The following is a 17,247-nucleotide window of genomic DNA, read 5'->3' on the forward strand; positions in this document are numbered from 1 at the left end:
CAAGGCATCTTTTTATTGTGACTTTGTTTCAGTGTACTACCTCATGTTTAGACTTACACAGTTAAGTTCATCAGCCTTTGACAAATGGGCTTTTAAGTGTTTCGGAAACACTTAACTTAAAGGAAACTTAGATCCACTGTGACATGGCTTGGGAAAATACTGATGAAAGATCCTAGGAAAAGACCCATTTAGGGTTCCTAAACTGATCAAATTTCACTAGGTTGTTTTTTTTGTTGGTTTTTTTTTTTTATGCTTTTAGTTAATATTGTGGTATTTATGTAACTCTGCACTATTTGTATAAGAGATTACAGGCTAGAGAAGTGGGCTGCCAGAAACCTCACAAAGTTCAGCAAGGGCAAGTGCAAAGTCCCCACTTAGGGAGGAACAACCGCAGGCACCAGTACATGCTGGCGCCCACCCAGCTGGAAAGCAGCTTGGCACAAAAAGACCTGGGGGTCCTGGTGGACACCAAGTCAGACATGAACCAGCAGTATGTCCTTGCCACAAAGAAGGCTAATGATACCCTGGGCTACCTCAGGCAAAACTTGCCAGCAGGTTGAGGGCGGTGATCCTTCCCTTTTATTCATCACTGGTGGGGCCATGCTGGAGTGCTGGGTCCAGTTCTGGGCTCCCCAGAACAGGGGAGACACAGGCATACTGGAGAGCATTCAGGAAAGGGCCACAGAGATGATTAAAGAACTGGAGCATCTCTCCTATGAGGAAAAGCTGAGAGGGCTGGAACTGTTTAGCCTAGAGAAGAGAAAGCTTGGGGGCATCTTATGAATATATATAAGCACCTGAAGGGAGGGAGGGTGCAAAGAGGACAGAGCCAGGCTCTTTTCAGTGGTGCCCAGTGGCAGGACCAGAGGCAACAGGCACACATTGAAATACAAGAGGTTCCCTCTGAACATCAGGCAACACTTCTAACTATGAGGGTGACTGAGCACTAGCACAGGTTGCCCAGAGAGGTGAAATTTCCGTCCTTGGAGATATTCCAAAGGTGTCTGGATGTTGTCCTGGGCAGCAACAGGCTTTAGGTAACCCTGCTTGAGCAACAGGGGTGGACCAGATGACCTCCAGGGGTCCCTTCCATCCTCAACCCCTCTGTGATCCTGTGATTGTTCTTAAACTTTATAATGGAAAAAAAAAAGGTTAAAGGCATGATGATTCTGAAATACATCATCTCTGCGTTATGCCTTTAATACTAAGTTTGGAATTGTGAGGACAAAGCTCACTGTTCATTCATTTATAACTACTGAGTTTCTAAGAAGAGTAATCTTTTTACTTGCCTAGTGTGTGCCAGCATTATCAAAATAATCAACTTGAACTCATCTTTTAAGGATTCTGTTTAGATTTACTTAAGGGGGCGATTTCTGTGTTGAATGTTTTCATCTTATTTGTCCATCAACAGTACTGAAATTAAGCAATGGCAACCAAAGTATGCCTAAATATCTGTTCACTTCATACATCAGCAAAAATAGAGAGGAGCCAGTCATCTGATTTATAAATGCTGAGAACCTGGACCAGAGCACTTAGAAGATGATCTGTTCTCAGGGGAAATCCACAGCCTTGGAGGCACTAAAAAAGAAATCTCTCAAACACTTATTTAACTAATCATAAGAGATAGTACGGCTTTAGAATAAAAGATTACCAGTTGGCAGAAAAGATGATGGAAAACATTTAAGAGCTGTGAAAAGAGGTTTGTATGATTCGGTGAAGCTTTGCACTGAAATCTGTTTAGTAAGTGGCAGAGGAATACTAATAATGATGTATTCATGAAGGATAAAGCCTGGTTTAGAAGTATGATGTGAATCACACTGGGCAAGGAGGGTGTAGTGGTACCAAGATAAGAGGAGCTGCTTTGGAGCAGGTGGCTGTGTTGGTCCACAGTACAAAGCAGCGCTCGTATTTCCATGGTATGACCAGTGATGGGGCATGCAGAGAGCTGACATCTTAGTCTTCAGGGATGGGCTAAGGAGAGGAGTTGCAAGAGAGGGAGGATGGAGCCATGTGTGGTACTTCAAATTAGGCTGCTGAAAACAGTGTGGAGAATGTGAGAAGAGGGGCTGTTAGTGTTCAGAGACAGCTACGTGGCCACAGGTCCTTTAAGGCAGTTTGTGTGCGGGTATGCTGAATGTCTTACTCATTGTAGCTTTAGCAAAGTAACCTTCTTTTTAAAAGTTGGAATGAAGGCTGCCAGACTTCCAGCCAAATAATACCATCTATAATGAGCTAACTACTTTGCTTTTGAGCTACTGCTGCTCCAAGAATTAGCGCTTAGAAACGTCAGCACACCTAGACTATAGGGGAGAGCTTCTAGAGGACGTTGTTGTGAGTCAGATTGTATAGAGAACCATTTAGTTGCCTTTTTTTCTCAGCTTTTGGTAAAAATCCTTTCAATTCCTAATAGGCTATGTTCAGATACTAAGCTCTCTGTTTCTCTAATGTCATGTATTGCTTGTTCGGCATCTTTTTAATTAGTGACATTTTATTTAGTCCAAATTAAATATGCCAGATGTAGCTGATTTAGTGGCTAACAATGATGGGTGAGGGGAGGGAGGGAGAGCTAACATTATGTAGCCGTCTGTTCTCAGGGAAGTTGTTGGTTGGGTTTTTTTATTTATTTTTTTTATTTCTAGTTCCACAAGAGAAGTTGGAGTGGTAACCATGGAAGCAGGGAATTTGTCCCTGTAAGCTAAGCAAAGGGTTGGGTTGTGTGGGTTTTTTGTGTTTGTTTTTCTGTTTGTGGTGCCCCTACTAGGAGGAAGGGGGTTGTAAAATGGTCTTGAGCAAGCCCTGGAGAGGGAACTTGGAAACAGATAAGTTAGAGGCACTTGCCATGGAGTTAAAACTCACGAGTTGGTCCTGCTGTATGTGCACAGATGGATGGGTGCAGCAGTGAAGCAGAGCAGTGAGAGATGTGAAAAAATTCTTGGTAACTTGCATCTCTAGGCCAGGTGGTTTGGGTGGGGTGATTAGACACTGTATGCTAATAAATCTCTTGTATGGTTGTGCTTGGGGTTTTGCCAATATTTTTCACACTTTTTTTTCACTGAAAATGAGTAATTCTTAGCAAGTTGGAAGAGAGGGAGACTTGCATGGGGCTAGCTGCATCCAGGAGAGAATATCTAACTTAGTCATGGTGACATAACCCCAGATTTTGCATCAGCCCTCAAAACTTTTGATAGATCATTGTTGAATTTGGGCAAAACCATTGTTTTCCTCTGATACATAAATTCACTGAAAATTAAACAGCAAGGTAGTTTTATGGAGCTGTTTCCCATTAAAGCAATTGCTGAAAATTAGAATTATACGCACCTTGGGGAGAGGATAACATGAGCCCTCTTCTCCCATTGACATAACTTTTCCTGGGCTAAGATCTGCAGGGGATTAATTCTGGCCACACAGTCAATGCTTACACAGTTGTGCAGAACTACTCTCCCAATGTGAGCATCTCTGTTAAAAGCATTTATTGTGTGCGTGTGACAAACTGACCCATAAAACATCCTGAACCTTGCAGGCAGCAACAATTAGCCGATACTCGCTGCTTGGAATCGCCAGCTTCCAGAACGGTAGCTTGGGAGACAGGAAGTGAAGTGGTATTGTTGAATACTGTACAGCGAGGAGGCAGCTGACGGCCAGGCATTAGGGATGCTTTGCCATGCTGCTGTAGTTAAGCCTGTCACCCGCTCGTTATAAAGCACCCTTCTTTTATTGTCAGGGCAGTAGGAACTCAGCCCTGTTGGGAAAACCAGTTGTGGGTTGCGACTGATGCTGTTGGAGTACAGGAAATTTCTATTTCCCAGGTGTGCTTGAGCTCTGGGGATTTTCATCACCCGGAGGGCATTAGGCTGAAATACACATTTCATAGTGTATTTGTATTTCAGGTTTCAGTCATGTAAATGGTCATAATTCCTTGAGTGCCTGGAGGTTATAGCCAGTCTTTATTAGGAGACTTCCTGCATGTTTTGCCATTTTTTCCATTAGCTTCCATTACCTTTTTCACTGCCCCAAGTTGCTCTTATCTTCATATTTTCACACTTGTCTTGGTTGTAGCCCCATATTGTGTCTCCATGTGATACGCTATACTTTATTCTTGTCTAATCAAGTTACGCATATTAAGTTCATATAATTTTTCTTAAAAAGTTCCATTTTGATATCTAGCTTCCCCCTCTGTCCAGAAGCTTTGGTCTACCTACCTGGTTGGGATGTCAGTGTTGGTTCATTGGGGTGTGGAAAGGAATAAAGGAACTTCTGTAGTAACAGATAATTGATTTTTTTTAAAATTTAGTACGTGTCTGTGTGTGTCATGAGAACTCTTTTTATCCTGCTGTTGCCAATTCTGGCAAGACTTGTCAGACCTAGGAACTGGGGCTGCAGCTAAGAATTTGTTTTCATTATTTTTTCAGATCTATTTCAGCCTTCAGGGCTGCAGAGAAAACCTTGGGAACTCTGCATTTGCAAGCACCAGGGAACAAACTTACAAGTCCTTAAATCCTAGGCTTTTTCACTGCTTGTTATTACTTTTTTTAGGAGGAGGGAGGAAGAAATATGAGTGGGAAGAGGGTCTATCTTTGTCTTCCTCTGTGTTGCATTCTAAGCTTGTAATTTCTGTCCAGCTCTGCATCTTCTGCTTCCTTAGATTCTTTTGCTACCAGACTAGGTAAATTGGATTGCAGTTGTTCAAGACAAATTTCATAATTACCGGTTCTTAAAATACTGTGTTTGCTTTGTCATGTCTGGACATTCCAAATATAGCTTGTTTGGCATTGTCCCTGATTGTTGGGCTGTTGTTTCATTTCTGTGATTATATCAACCACAGTCAAAATCCTGAGCTCCCATCATATCAGATAAGAGACTGCCCTAAAATTTTTCTCATGCGTTAAAAATGCACACATTTTCAAATACTAATCCTCAGTTTCCAAAGACATCTTCAAAAGTCATCTCTAATCCCTTTGCTAATAATACGTGGCTGGACTGATGCATGCAAATGGATGGCTGGAGCCAATTCTAGCTATATATACAACCCTTAGTGTTGTTTCTGTTTTCTGCTCTGTAACCTCTCTGCTCCTTTCTCCTCAGAAAAGGGAAGGGGAATTTTGTGGACTACCCTCATAGAAGTTGTACTTGGGCAATGTAAATGGAAGTGAGAAGCCAATTGTATGTTGCCGGACCCTAAGCTGAAATGGCTTTCTGATTCATAGGGTGGCCTGGGCACTCAGATGACAAGTGCCTCAGCTGCAGTTGTCAGTGTCCTGCTGGGAAAGGAGGACCCATCCAAATCTTTGGGACCTGCACCATTTTTCTAAATCCTATGGGAAGCTGCTCTCTGGAGCCTTGCTGCGCTGTCTGCCAGGCTTCAAATTAATGTGGTTCTTGTGGTTGAAAGCCTGTGCAGCAAGGAAGATGTGGTAATAATTCCTTTTCTACAGAGTAATTTATAATGGCAAAACAATTTTAAATACTCAGTAACTAGCTTGGTTACTTAAGAATTTTAATCACAAAATTATTATGGTTTTTCTTTGTATTACCCTTGCTAGGGTTGTTAGTGACTTAAATTGTGTTTGAAAGAACTTTTCTACTAAACCTTTCTCTTGTAGCAGATTCAGAAAATAAATAACACATTCTGTAAGCACAGCTGAGGAAGATTGCAAACTATCTAGGGATTAAATTGCACAATAAAATATATGAAAGATAAAGGTTAATGCCAGCAACATCACTTAATGTCTTTTATTACATAATCAAAGCAGTGTAACAGTACCTGTTACTATCTTTTTTTTCCATACATAAAGGATCTTGAAACTAGAAAGGATTTTTGCATGAAAAGCAATTGCTGTTGGGAGGAGCTGTGTGGGAGGAAGGGGGCTCATTTACAGACATAATCAAAACTAATGGGAAATGCTGGGTGGGGGAGGATGCAGGTGAAGAGGAAAATATAAGCTGTCAGTGCTGTGACCACAGGAAGAGGCTGGACCCCCAGACTGGGGACTGGGTGGGCTGGATGTTACTGGGCTGCCTTCCCAGTGATGTGGACTGGCACTTCGTCAAAGCCTATCCAAACTGCTTCTCAAGCTTTCTTCCTCTCTTCCAGCATCCTGCAAATAGCCAGAAGCTTCAGCAAAATTCGTAAAGGCCTATTGTTATTCTTCAAAGGATTGAAAATTGGTCTTTCTCCTTTCTTTTACCTGAAAATGAGGGGCAAATGAGGAATTGAGTGGGAAGACATGAAAATGTTAAACGGGTCAAATGATTTATCTGACCACATGAGCATTAAACCGAAGTGGGAAAGAGCAAAACAGCTTTTGGGGATACTGTCATAAAATCTGTGTGTTGTCTGTTTGTAAGTATGTATCACTTAAAACTGCATTCTGCTATTTATTTATAAAATATGGAAATTACAGGGTAGCAACTTAAGTTTCCAAACTTTCAGCCTTTAAATGTGAGCACATGTTGGAATAAATCTTTTGTTCATGCAGGCAGAGGTTATATCTTGAAAACGTGCTCTGTACAGTCTTTTTTTAAAAGTACATTGCACAGTTCACACCTTTGTATGTAACAGCTGAGATTTCCTGTACAGAGGGCATTAGTACTTGAGAAGATAGAAACAGATAATGAGTATAGACGCCTATACTCATTGTCTCCATAACAAATAGCTTTTTCCACACCTAGTTTTGTATGAGAGGAGGAAAAGCTTTGGCTTGTTTTTACAATATTTGGGGTTTTAACTTTAATAGTACCCCAGATGTGCTTGTTGTATATGTTCCTTTAAATGTGCTTTGTGTATCAGCAACATCACACTTTTTGCTTATTTTTTTTAATCTCAAATGTTGACAATTGCAGTATGTAATTATGCTGGGTTTGGCTGGGGTAGAGTTAATTTTCTTCACAGTACCTAGTAAGGGGCTGTGTTTTGGATTTGTGCTGGAAACAGTGTTGATAATTCATGGACGTTTTCATTACTTCCGAGCAGCTCACACAGAACCAAGGCCCTTTCTGCTCCCCACCCACCCACCAGCGAGCAGGCTGGGGGGGCATGAGAAGCTGGGAGGGGACACAGCCGGGACAGCTGACCTCACCTGACCAAAGGGATATTCCGTACCATATGGTGTCACGCTCAGCAAATAAAAACTGGTGGGAGAAGAAGGAAGAGAGGGTTTTCAGAGTTTTGGCATTTGGCTTCCCGAGTAACCGTTATGAGTGCTGGAGCCCTGCTGTCCTGGGGATGGCTGAGCACCTGCCTGCCCATGGGAAGTGGTGAATGAATTCCTTGCTTTGCTTTGCTTGCATGCATGGCGTTTGCTTCACTTATTAACAACCCACAGGTTTTGTCATTTCCACTCTTTGACTCTGTCCCCTGTCCCACCGGGGCAGGGGTGAGCAAGCGGCTGTGTGGGGTTTAGCTGCCAGCTGGGGTTAAACCACAGCAGTATTTATGCCAATAGTGCAGAGACATGTTTGCTTGATTAGTCACCTCGGCCTAAATTCAGCCACTAGAGCTTACAGCATCCAGCTGAAGTCCAGCCTCAAGAACCTAGATTCCCTCTGCAGCTTGCAAAGAGACACAAAAAATGCCTTTGTCATGTGCTTTAGATCTTAAGTTACCCCATCTCTCTCCCTTAGCTTCAGAAGGAATTTAACTCTAAAATTACCTGGGGTGAACGTGGGCCTGGGCATTTGTACGTGACAGGTTTGGAAGTGCTGACCCTCCAAATAGAGACGCTGACTTGAACCCGGCGCTAAACCCGGTCCTGCCCTGCCCTTCTCTGCCCACACCACTGGGACTCCCAAAGCCCATCTTGCTGGTACGACCTCACAGAGTTCGTGACCTCCTTATTGGTGTTTGATGACCACTGAACATATGATAATACTGATTCCCCTTCAAGTTGAGTTACTTCTTTGCCTCTTGGAAATGGGTTTAAAATTTAGCAGCCCAGCAAAGAGGGACAGAATCAGGGTTTTGTAACGTGGCCAGCTGAAGTTCCCCCTGCCTCTTCTTTTTGAAGATTGCTGTTCTGAATATGAAAGTCAAAGGCTGATCTTGATCTTCTAGCAGTTGTTCTCCTTTGTTGTTCATAGGCTTTTAAATGTGTACCTAAATATAGTATATGCCAGAGGAGAGAGTTCATGTTGCTATGAGAACCTTAACCTCAGCGTTTACTAAGGTTTTGTGTTTATATGTAGGGGGGGGGAAACAATGATCAAATAACTCAGAGTTGTTTTTCTTTTGTAAAGAAATGCTATCTGATGCCTTGTATTTAAGTGGTCCTATCTGCAATGTATTGCTGTTACTGCTGTTGTTTTTTCTGAAGAGCTTTTTTCTTGTATGAGGTGAGCAACAGAGGAGGCAAAAAGAGCCATAGGGTTAACCTACATATTTATTTTATTGCAGCACTTGAAATTCCCATGTCTTACAAAGCTGTGTTAATGGAGCTGGGCAAGTAATTGGGGACTGGCTGGTGTTCCAGTGTGTAGATGTGGTTGACCAGGTTGCTTGCCTGTCAGGTGTGCAGAGAGCATGCTTAGAGGCTTTTCTTTATCAAACGTTTGCTAGTTTAGGAAGCAAAACCTTTTTTGTTACCTCTTCACCTAGGCAAATGGCAGTTCAAGGGTAACCTGCATGCAGAGCTTGAGTCTTCAGCAGCTTTGAGTTGGACTGATCCTAACTGAAAGCTTCCCCATTCCTCTAGTGACTCTGACTCTGCTCTTGTGAGCCCATGAGCTTTGTGTATAGAAAGCTTTTGGAAGAACGATCTCGTCAAAACAGGGTTTTAGAAAACAGCAAGTACCTGCCTGCTACGTAGGCGCTGTTTGCAATAAATTGCTCCTGCTTGCACAAGGTACATGTGTTTCAGTTGAGTTTTCTTTCTGTGTACCTCACTGATGGTACAGTTCTCATGTCTTGAACAATCTTGAGTGAAATCAGGGGATGAAAGTCAAAACTTGCTGGACTGATTTTCAGTTTGTGCAGCTCTTGGTAATGACTCTTCAGTGTATTTTAATGGCTTTCTGTGATGTCTCTGATCTTCATCTCCTATAAAGGGCAACTCTTGAAGAACTAGTGTACTGGAACTTTTTATGTATTAGATTTCAGTCAGAGGGCCTTCTGATAACTAGTACTCTCTCCTTCTACTTAGTTTGAAGTCATAATCCAGGAAAACAAAGGTTGGTTTGCAGTGATACAAATTACACTGTGATTAATTTCAGGCTGTAGAGTACAAATCTGGATCCATTGGATGCTGAAGATTTTCAGCATAACATCATTTAAAAGCATGAATTTGAATGGTAATTTTGTATAGTCATAGAGGAGTTTTTGCAGAAAAAGGAAAAAAATAGCACAAATAGAAAAGTGGAGAAGTAATGTGAACATGACACAACTAGGGTTCTTTTTGTCCTCATTCCTAATAATGTTTGCCTTACTTGATGCACACAAAATACTGCAGTGAAGTTGAGGAACTGAGGCTGGAAGATGAAACAGCCATGAGGGTACTCAAGATACGCGACCCATTATATGAAACCACTGAACTGATGAATATTAATGTGCTTTTAAATTTTTAATTTTTAAGTCTTTCTGCCTTTCAAAAAAGAAAAAAAAAACTAAGAGAAAAAAAAACACCAAAAAGAAAGCTTGGGGGAAGAATCCTTCCCAGAACAATGGTGCAGTCTGTTATCTGCTCCTTTGCACTGTAAAGCACTGAATGTTCAGCCAATATAGTGCTCTGGTTGGCTTAGCATTCTTAACCTTAATTTTGAATAGAAGGTGCCTTGTGCTGCTGACGTAATTAGGGCCTTTTGTAAATCACTGTTGCAGGCAGTCTGCTGTTGCATTTCACTGCATTTCTCCAGCGATGCAGGGCAAAAGTGTCTAACTTTCTGAACCTCTCTTCAGGCTAAGTCTTTTTATTATTGGAGTATTCTATTCAGAATGAACTCTGCTTCATTTTCCTTTGTAGATAATAAGCCCCAAATTAATTTTGCAAATGAAACAGTGTTTTTGGTGGGAGAAGTTTGAATAGGGAGCCTTTAATATCGTGAAGTAGGAGATGATGATTTGGGGAAAAAAAAAATGAAATGTGAAAGGATTGGATTTGACCAATTGGCTTTAAGTTTAGTTCCCTCTGTGATACAGTATTATCTGCCTCTTTTGTCCCAGGAACTGTCAGAAAGTTTGAGCTGAATCTTTGTCATCGAGCTGGTTTCGTATTTGCGGTTGTACATCGTGCTCTACAGTGTTGTGTGGGGGCATAAAATCCCCTTACCTTTCATGTAAGCCTCTGGGGACCATCGCACTCCTGCCTCCGCAGAGGCACGGGTTTTCATCTCACTTCTGCCTCTCCTACCCTCTCTGGCATGGTTCAGCTCAGGCCATGACATCCCCTCCTGATGCAGTCTTTTATATCCATGATGTCAGTGGCGACACGAGGCCTTGCGCTGTCCTTGATATCAAACACAGCACTATTAATAGTCAGTGAAGTTAACTTGTTTCTGCCTTCACGCTGCCCACCCACTGCACTCCAGGCCCCGGGCTGTCAAAAGCATCGATAAAACCATCCCTGCAGATGAGCTTATGTGCCTAAGGTGGCTCCTGTGCTGTGGGAGTAGCGGGGTTCTGCCCACAGGGCCTGGCCAGGGGAGCAGGGAACGCGGTGTGCCATCTTCCCGCAGAGCGGCACGCAGAGCCGCAGCCGTCCTGTGTTCTGCACCTGCCTTGAGGTGCCGTTGTAGTTTGGGGTGGCTGGCATCGGCTCGTACTCTGTGCAAGGAGCGGGGGGTGGGACACATACCTGCGGTCCCTTCGCTATATAGCGAGGGAGCATTGCATGCATGAGTGTAGAAGAAGCTGCAGCGTTCTTCCAGTGGCCATGCTCCATCAATTCTTTATGTGCCTAGGGGCAGGGAAAAGCATGGTGATTGTCTTACAGCTCTGTCCTACCTGCAAGGGCTTGAGAGGCACCCGCAGCAGAACGGCTTTCCCCCTCTTCTGCGACTTGGCAGAGGCAAGGGTCAGGCGCAGCCTGTGCTACATCGCTGCCTTGTTCCCAGAAAAACCGCAGGGAAGGAAAAGGTTTCATGTGCCGCAGGTGTTGTAGAAGTGCGGGTTGCGCTGGCGTGGCTGGCGCAGGCTGCCCTGCGGGGGCTGGGGCAGGGCGCAGGGCTGCGCCGCCCGGTGCTCCTGCGTGAGCGGGTGATGTCACCGGGATGGTTCCCGAGGCAGGAAGCCCATCCCAGAGAGTTTAGCTTCAATACAGAAAGCGGAGTTCGGTGCACCAAGAGCGCGCCGAAAGTAGGAAGGAGTTCTTTCACCACCCCTCTTTGGCTGTGTCGCTCCTTCCTAATCTTTTGCGATAAAAAGTAGAAGGAAAAAAAATTGTGAGCGGGTGTTACCCCCTCCCCGTTCATTCCCCACTAAACGCGAAACAAACAAACCAGCAGCTTTGTGTCGTGCCGAGCGCTGCCCCGCCGGTGTGCCTGCACGGCCGGAGCGGGAGCGCGGGAGCTGCGCTGCCCTGTTGCGGGCGGGTGCGATCGCTGCGGGCGGGTGCGCGGGGCGCTGCCGCCGTCCCGCGGGCGCTGGCGGGGGGTGCGCTGCCACGGGTGCTGGTGACGGGGCGCGGACTTGCCCGCAGGACAAAAAGCGGAGGCACCCCCACCCCCCGGTGTGTGCGAGCACGCCTGCGGCTCGGCGAAGCGCTGGCAGGAGCGGGAGCGCGGCTGCAGCGCTGTGCGGCACGCATACCTTCCCCGGGGCTACAGCAACCGGGATTCCCCCTGCTCTCCCCCGGAGCCGACTTCTGAAAGAGCTGGCTCATCCCCGCTGTCAGATGGAGCCGTTTCCTGAACGCGCGGCTTTGAGTCACTTGGGCTAGATGAGGCTTTAACTCCTCCCTCGCCGGGCTTCGGTTAGTACGTAGCCGGGGGAGCGGGGGGAGGGAGGCGGCGGCCGGCGGGCTCCGGCCGTGCGGTGCCGCCGCCCCCTCGCCCCGGCCCGCCGCGCCCGGCCGCGGAGCAGCGCGTCCCGCGCCCGTCGGGCCCGAGCGGAGCCGGCGGCGGGGGGGGAGCGGCGGCGGAGAAGTTCAAGTGCTTAAGTTGCAGCGGATGACATCAGCGCGGGCGGGCCGGGCCGCGGGCGGGCTCGGCGCCGGGCACCACGCGTGCCTCCGCCGCCCGGGCTGCGGCTCCCCCCGCCCGCCAACTTCGGCGCTGCCGGAGGGGTCTCAGACGCCCGTGGGTGGTCATAAAAACAAATTTCCTTTGTAATTTCTTTTTTTTTGGGGGGGGTGGGGGGGGCGGGAATAATTTGGAAGTCTGATAGTGTGTGGGAAATGATTACATCAGTCGGAGGGAGGGCTAGGATTGGTCTACACCGTGTGGTTTGATTCACTACCGCAAAGATTGCGTGTAACCCTTTGAGTGGAGCTCTGGCAGAGTTGTTTCCCTCCCCAGAAACAGTCCCCATAGCAGGGGCTACGTGACAGGTACGGTACCGCCACCCGCGGACACCGCCGGCACCCCGGGCGCCCAGCCGCAGGCTACAAAGGGTCGGCGGAGGCAGAGAACAAACTCTCTCAAGAGGCAATCTCTATTTAAAATGCCATCTTGTTCTTCCGACTGCTGCCTTTTACGTGCCGTTGAGGTAAGATTTTTCCGTATCAAATTACCCCCCAGTTTTTTTGTTAGATTTGCCTGCTCTTGCTGGGATGCGGAGCATTTTAAACACGGAGTTGATGTAAATCTTGGACCCGCACGTTCACCCAGAGAAATAATTTTGCAGCAAGTGTCTCTCGCTTGAGCAGAACAATGCAAAGAGGAAAGCATCTGTATAATTCAGGAGGTGGGGAGAAGGTTCCTGACTTGTTCTCTCATCTCCATTAATATTTAGGATGTGCAGCGTATGCATGTTCGGTTTTGAACTACTTTCGAGCTCGGATGAAAAGAGAAGTCGGGGCAGGGAGAGAAATGCGTGGACTGTGCTAGCTAATTGATCCGCCGGTGAACTGCAAGTGGGACTTCCCTGAGTGAAACAATCAAAAGTTAGTGGGGAACAAGAGAGCCATTTTTAATCTTCAGGGTCTTGGCCTGCTCCTCTGTAAATGTTCGGAGGCCTCCGATGGGATCGTAGAGAAAATTCTGTGCGTTTGACTGGATGTAATTTCTCTCGCCCACTGTTGCTGAAGTACTCTCTCGATACTGTTTCATGTTTGCTTACCTTACACAGCTTTATACAGAACCTGCTGTCTCACTTTTTCTGTGTATGTGGTCATATTAACCCTGCAGAATCTTTGTTCAGTGCAGGGAGGTGTTGGGGAGGGGGGAGGGGAAATAGGGCAAGAAGGCATCAAGAGAAAGTGTTATTAAGTGAATCATCCATGTCATTTGTCCTGGCTGCCAAGGTGCTTGGAACCCTCACACCAAGAGGATGCTTTTCACGGTAGCTGTGTGGTTTGCCCGTGTTCGGAGCTGTTGATCTGTAAGTGTACCCTTTATGTTGCAGGATGTAAAAGTCTTTAGTGAAGATGGAACAAGCAAAGTGGTCGAGATTCTAGCAGACATGACAGCCAGGGACCTCTGTCAGCTGCTCGTTTACAAAAGTCATTGTGTGGATGATAACAGCTGGACTCTAGTGGAGCATCACCCTCACCTAGGATTAGGTAGGGAATGGTCAAAGGGGTGGCATGGTTACCTGGGAACATAAAATATGTGTGATTCCTGTTAATGTGCTTCCAGCCGGAACGTTTTCTTTCCACTGCTTTTATTTGTACAATCAGCTGAAGTCACATACATGCTTTTTTTGTATTACAATTTGATGTGTTAAGCGTTTAAGCCATTTTAAGTCCTTCTCTTACTTCCCATCCTTTGGGGTTTTATTATAAAAAAGAAAAATAATTGTCTAATCTTCACGCTAGCGCTCTGTTGCTACCTTGCTGTGTCTGAAGCTATTGCAAATAAACAGCTTAGGCAAATTAAGCTTGATCCTTAGAGTACCAGTCCTGTGAAACAGCTCAGCTCATCACCAGCTGGGAGACCTGGGTGGACAGACTCAGCTTTGCATACCTACAGTAATGCTTATGAAAGCTAGACATGCTGAGGTGGGGGAGGGGGTTGGGTAAACTTGACTTCAGGCAGGGAAAAAATGGTGGCAGCACCTGCAAATCCAGGGGCAATTTCTGGACCAGCAGTGGCATCTGCTCTCCAGGCAGCAGCTCCTCCACCTGATTGAAATTAAGGTGTCATGGTTACAGTTTCAAGAAGGCACAAGAGAAAGAACTGTGGGGAATTAAATAACACTGTGAATTGGTTTAATTACAGTACCTGAAAGGATCTCATGTTATTCAGTCTTGCTTTTCCTGTTATTTTGTGGCACTGATTAGTTGCTGATTATGTGCAGCTTGCAACTGCATATTGCTCAGATAACACTAACTATAATTGTGCGTAGCATACAATAGCGCTTTAGAAAGTGTAGCATTTGGAGTATTAGTCGATACACTTCACAAGGAATTTTTTTCTAGAAAATAGAGGAAGACAAATCATAAGCTGTGATCACCAGCACTGGAATTGTGAATGCTATCTGTAGCTAACAGAGGTTTTCTATGTCTAAAAATGTAATTCAGAACCCTTACAAATAAAAAAAGGAAAAGAATTGCTGGAGAGGTGACACCCTAAACCAATACTGTTTAACGCAGATAAATTCACTGCTCTACAGAACAGCACTCAAGAAAAAAAACCCACCAACCATATGATATCCTGCTTATTTAATTGTTTTATTGGGTGTCTCTCCTAATATAGAAATGTCTGAAAAAATGAACATGAAACACTCATTTGTCTGTGTCTGTGATACACTTGCAGTTCTGAGCACTTAGGCCGAGGTGAAGAATTAAGGTATAAATTACAGAATCTTTATCTCTGTAGCTTAATATGCCACATGTGCGCTTCTAGAAACCTTTACAAATTTTCAGTTTTATCAATGCTCATTAAACTACCAGGCTCTCTTTTTTTCTATATTCTCTTTCCCATCATTGCTGATTACCAAGGTATTGTGTAAACAGAAGCCTTCTCCTTTGTAACCAACATCCTTCTCCTGCCAGATTCATTCAATGATGCCACAATTCAGTGTTTGTGACATCACAATAGCTTCCATGGTGACTAATTGTGCTGTCAAACTCTGGTGTGTGACATCTCTGAATGAATCGGGCAGGAGGCTGATTAGGAAATCAAAAGCTTCTGTTTACACACAAATAACTTGGTAATTAACAATGATGGGAAAAGAGCAAGATACTTACCGGGCTGCATTTATATACGTGGGGACCTGCTTGCCTTGGACCTCTGTTTCACAGTGAAGCACAAAGTGGGGCCCTGGCTGTCCCAGAGAAACTGGGTGTGCGGGTTGGGGCTTCAGCAGCCACCGAACTTCGTTCCACAGGGACTGCTCCAGGGCTGTCCTCCTTAGGCCATGAAGCAGATTTGTGTGAAAAGTAGTGCAGCCTTTGAGGGTGTAAAGTGAACAAAGGAGAAAGCATCAGAATAGATGTAACGATACAGAATTCACATCCTTGCAGGGATGAAGACAGAAAAGGGAGTAGAAGTGTTCTTTTAACGGGAGACAGCAGCATCCAGTTTCTTGTATTTGGAGACCAAAGTATACACTGTGACATAATACAGTTTAAATGCCAACTTTCATCTGTCCACCCAGCTTTGGTTGCAAGTTGAATTTTTTGTTATACGGCTGCTTCTTTCTAGCTTCTCACTAGTTTAAATGTTTCCCTGTATTTCAGAGACTGTCAGTTCAAGGTATTAATCTGTCTTCACCTTAGATGAAGTTATTATCAGGTGTCTGATGTTCCATATTTCTCCCCCTAGAAATAAGATTGCTAGTATAAGTATGAAACAACAGTGAAGAGATACTTAGCAGTGTGGAAAGAAATACAGTTTAAGAGCAGTGAGAATTGTGTTTCCAGAAGACGTTATTTCTTACTCAAGACATCCTTGCTGACTTGATGCCATAGGTGTTAATCTTGAAGCCCACCAAAAGAGGCGAGTTCGTTCATTAAGTTCACTATCTTTTTTTTCCCCCACTAGTCTTGCCTAATACCGCTTTCCAAAAGAGCTCAGTTTGCAGAACCAGTTCATCTTTATACTATTGGGCAGACTGAGGACAAGAGCAAAGTTTTGAAGCCAGCTGCATATTGTCACTGTGGTGATCTTTTAGGTCCCAGTTTTTAAGAAACCTTCACCTCACTGTACTGCTTACTTTGCACGCATAGCCAATTGTATTCCAAATAACACGTGTGCTTCCAAATAACTTCAGACAGCTTTTGGATGGCACAGAGTATTTGTGTTCTCACTGGAGGCAGTGGTGTGGCAATTTACCATCAGACTTGCTTAGATTTGACATGTGGAAATGGTTCCTGCTGCATTGCACCGCTAGTGTATAAAACACTTTATGGTCAAGACTTAAGCAGTCTGTAAAACTCAAATTGGTCCCATTATTTCATTTGCATCTAGCAATACAGCTAACCTGTTCATCAAATGTGGCATTCTCCCTATGTGCTACTCCATGCTTAACTATCATCAATTTAGGACTGGGACTGAGGTATCTCTATTGGGCATTAACAGAAATAATGATGAAGACAGACGGTCATGACAGTATGTGTCTGGACACTGAAAGAATCTCGACCTACAAACCTCATTTTTCCAGCTCCAGAATTGACTGTACAACTTACTTAATATAGTTGAAGTAGGAAAGAAAAGTAGTAGGGCTCTGAAATATATGTAGGGTTAGAAAGAAGAACTGCTGCATAGTTTTGTACGTAGATTTTCTTGCTTACATGTGCATTGAATTTTATTTGTCTTAATCTGATCGAATTAAAAGTGAAGCAGTTAAACACAGCACTTGCTAAATTACAAAAACAGGGAAGGCTATGTCACACTTTGGTCCACATGTCATTTGTAGTAATTCTCTAATTGGGAATTTTGGGCCATGCCTGTGAGTTGCTCGTGGTAGAATCTAGTTCCTTTTCCCATCTGGTATAATTTCTGCAGTTCTGTAGAAGTTCAGATAATAATACAGGGCAATTTGGGGGTGGAGGGGGCAGGGGGAAGAAATGAAAAGAAAGTCTGTTCTTCTAGGAAGTGTGTAGAGGAGACTGAGTTGAGCCTATCAGATAAACTAAAAGGAGGCATTTCTAGTCACTTCAGCAGCGATGCCACTTGAAGACAGACAGACCTATTGAACTTAATAGACAGACAACTATG

General features: G+C 44.6%; 1 protein-coding gene and 1 long non-coding RNA gene across 6 annotated transcripts in view; one reads left to right on the top strand and one right to left on the bottom strand.

The window, feature by feature from the left end:
• Nucleotides 1–17,247, top strand: part of GRB10 (growth factor receptor bound protein 10) — a 149,735-nt gene that overhangs the window by 110,144 nt on the left and 22,344 nt on the right. For all 5 annotated transcript variants that reach the window (XR_008746241.1, XM_055798305.1, XM_055798302.1 and 2 more), the window contains exon 6: nt 13,490–13,646. Coding sequence is in view for 4 of the 5 variants with exons in the window: in XM_055798305.1 (XP_055654280.1) it covers nt 13,490–13,646 (157 nt within the window). In the remaining variant the exon portion in view is untranslated. The remainder of the gene's footprint in view (nt 1–13,489; nt 13,647–17,247) is intronic.
• LOC114011573 (uncharacterized) lies at nt 8,358–12,478 on the bottom strand. The gene is made up of 2 exons (XR_003553518.2): nt 11,735–12,478; nt 8,358–11,334 (listed from the first exon to the last, which is right to left on the bottom strand). It is a non-coding gene; the product is annotated as an uncharacterized LOC114011573 (long non-coding RNA).

The sequence above is a fragment of the Falco peregrinus genome, chromosome 3, assembly GCF_023634155.1.
Source record: "Falco peregrinus isolate bFalPer1 chromosome 3, bFalPer1.pri, whole genome shotgun sequence".
Taxonomy (NCBI): domain Eukaryota; kingdom Metazoa; phylum Chordata; class Aves; order Falconiformes; family Falconidae; genus Falco; species Falco peregrinus.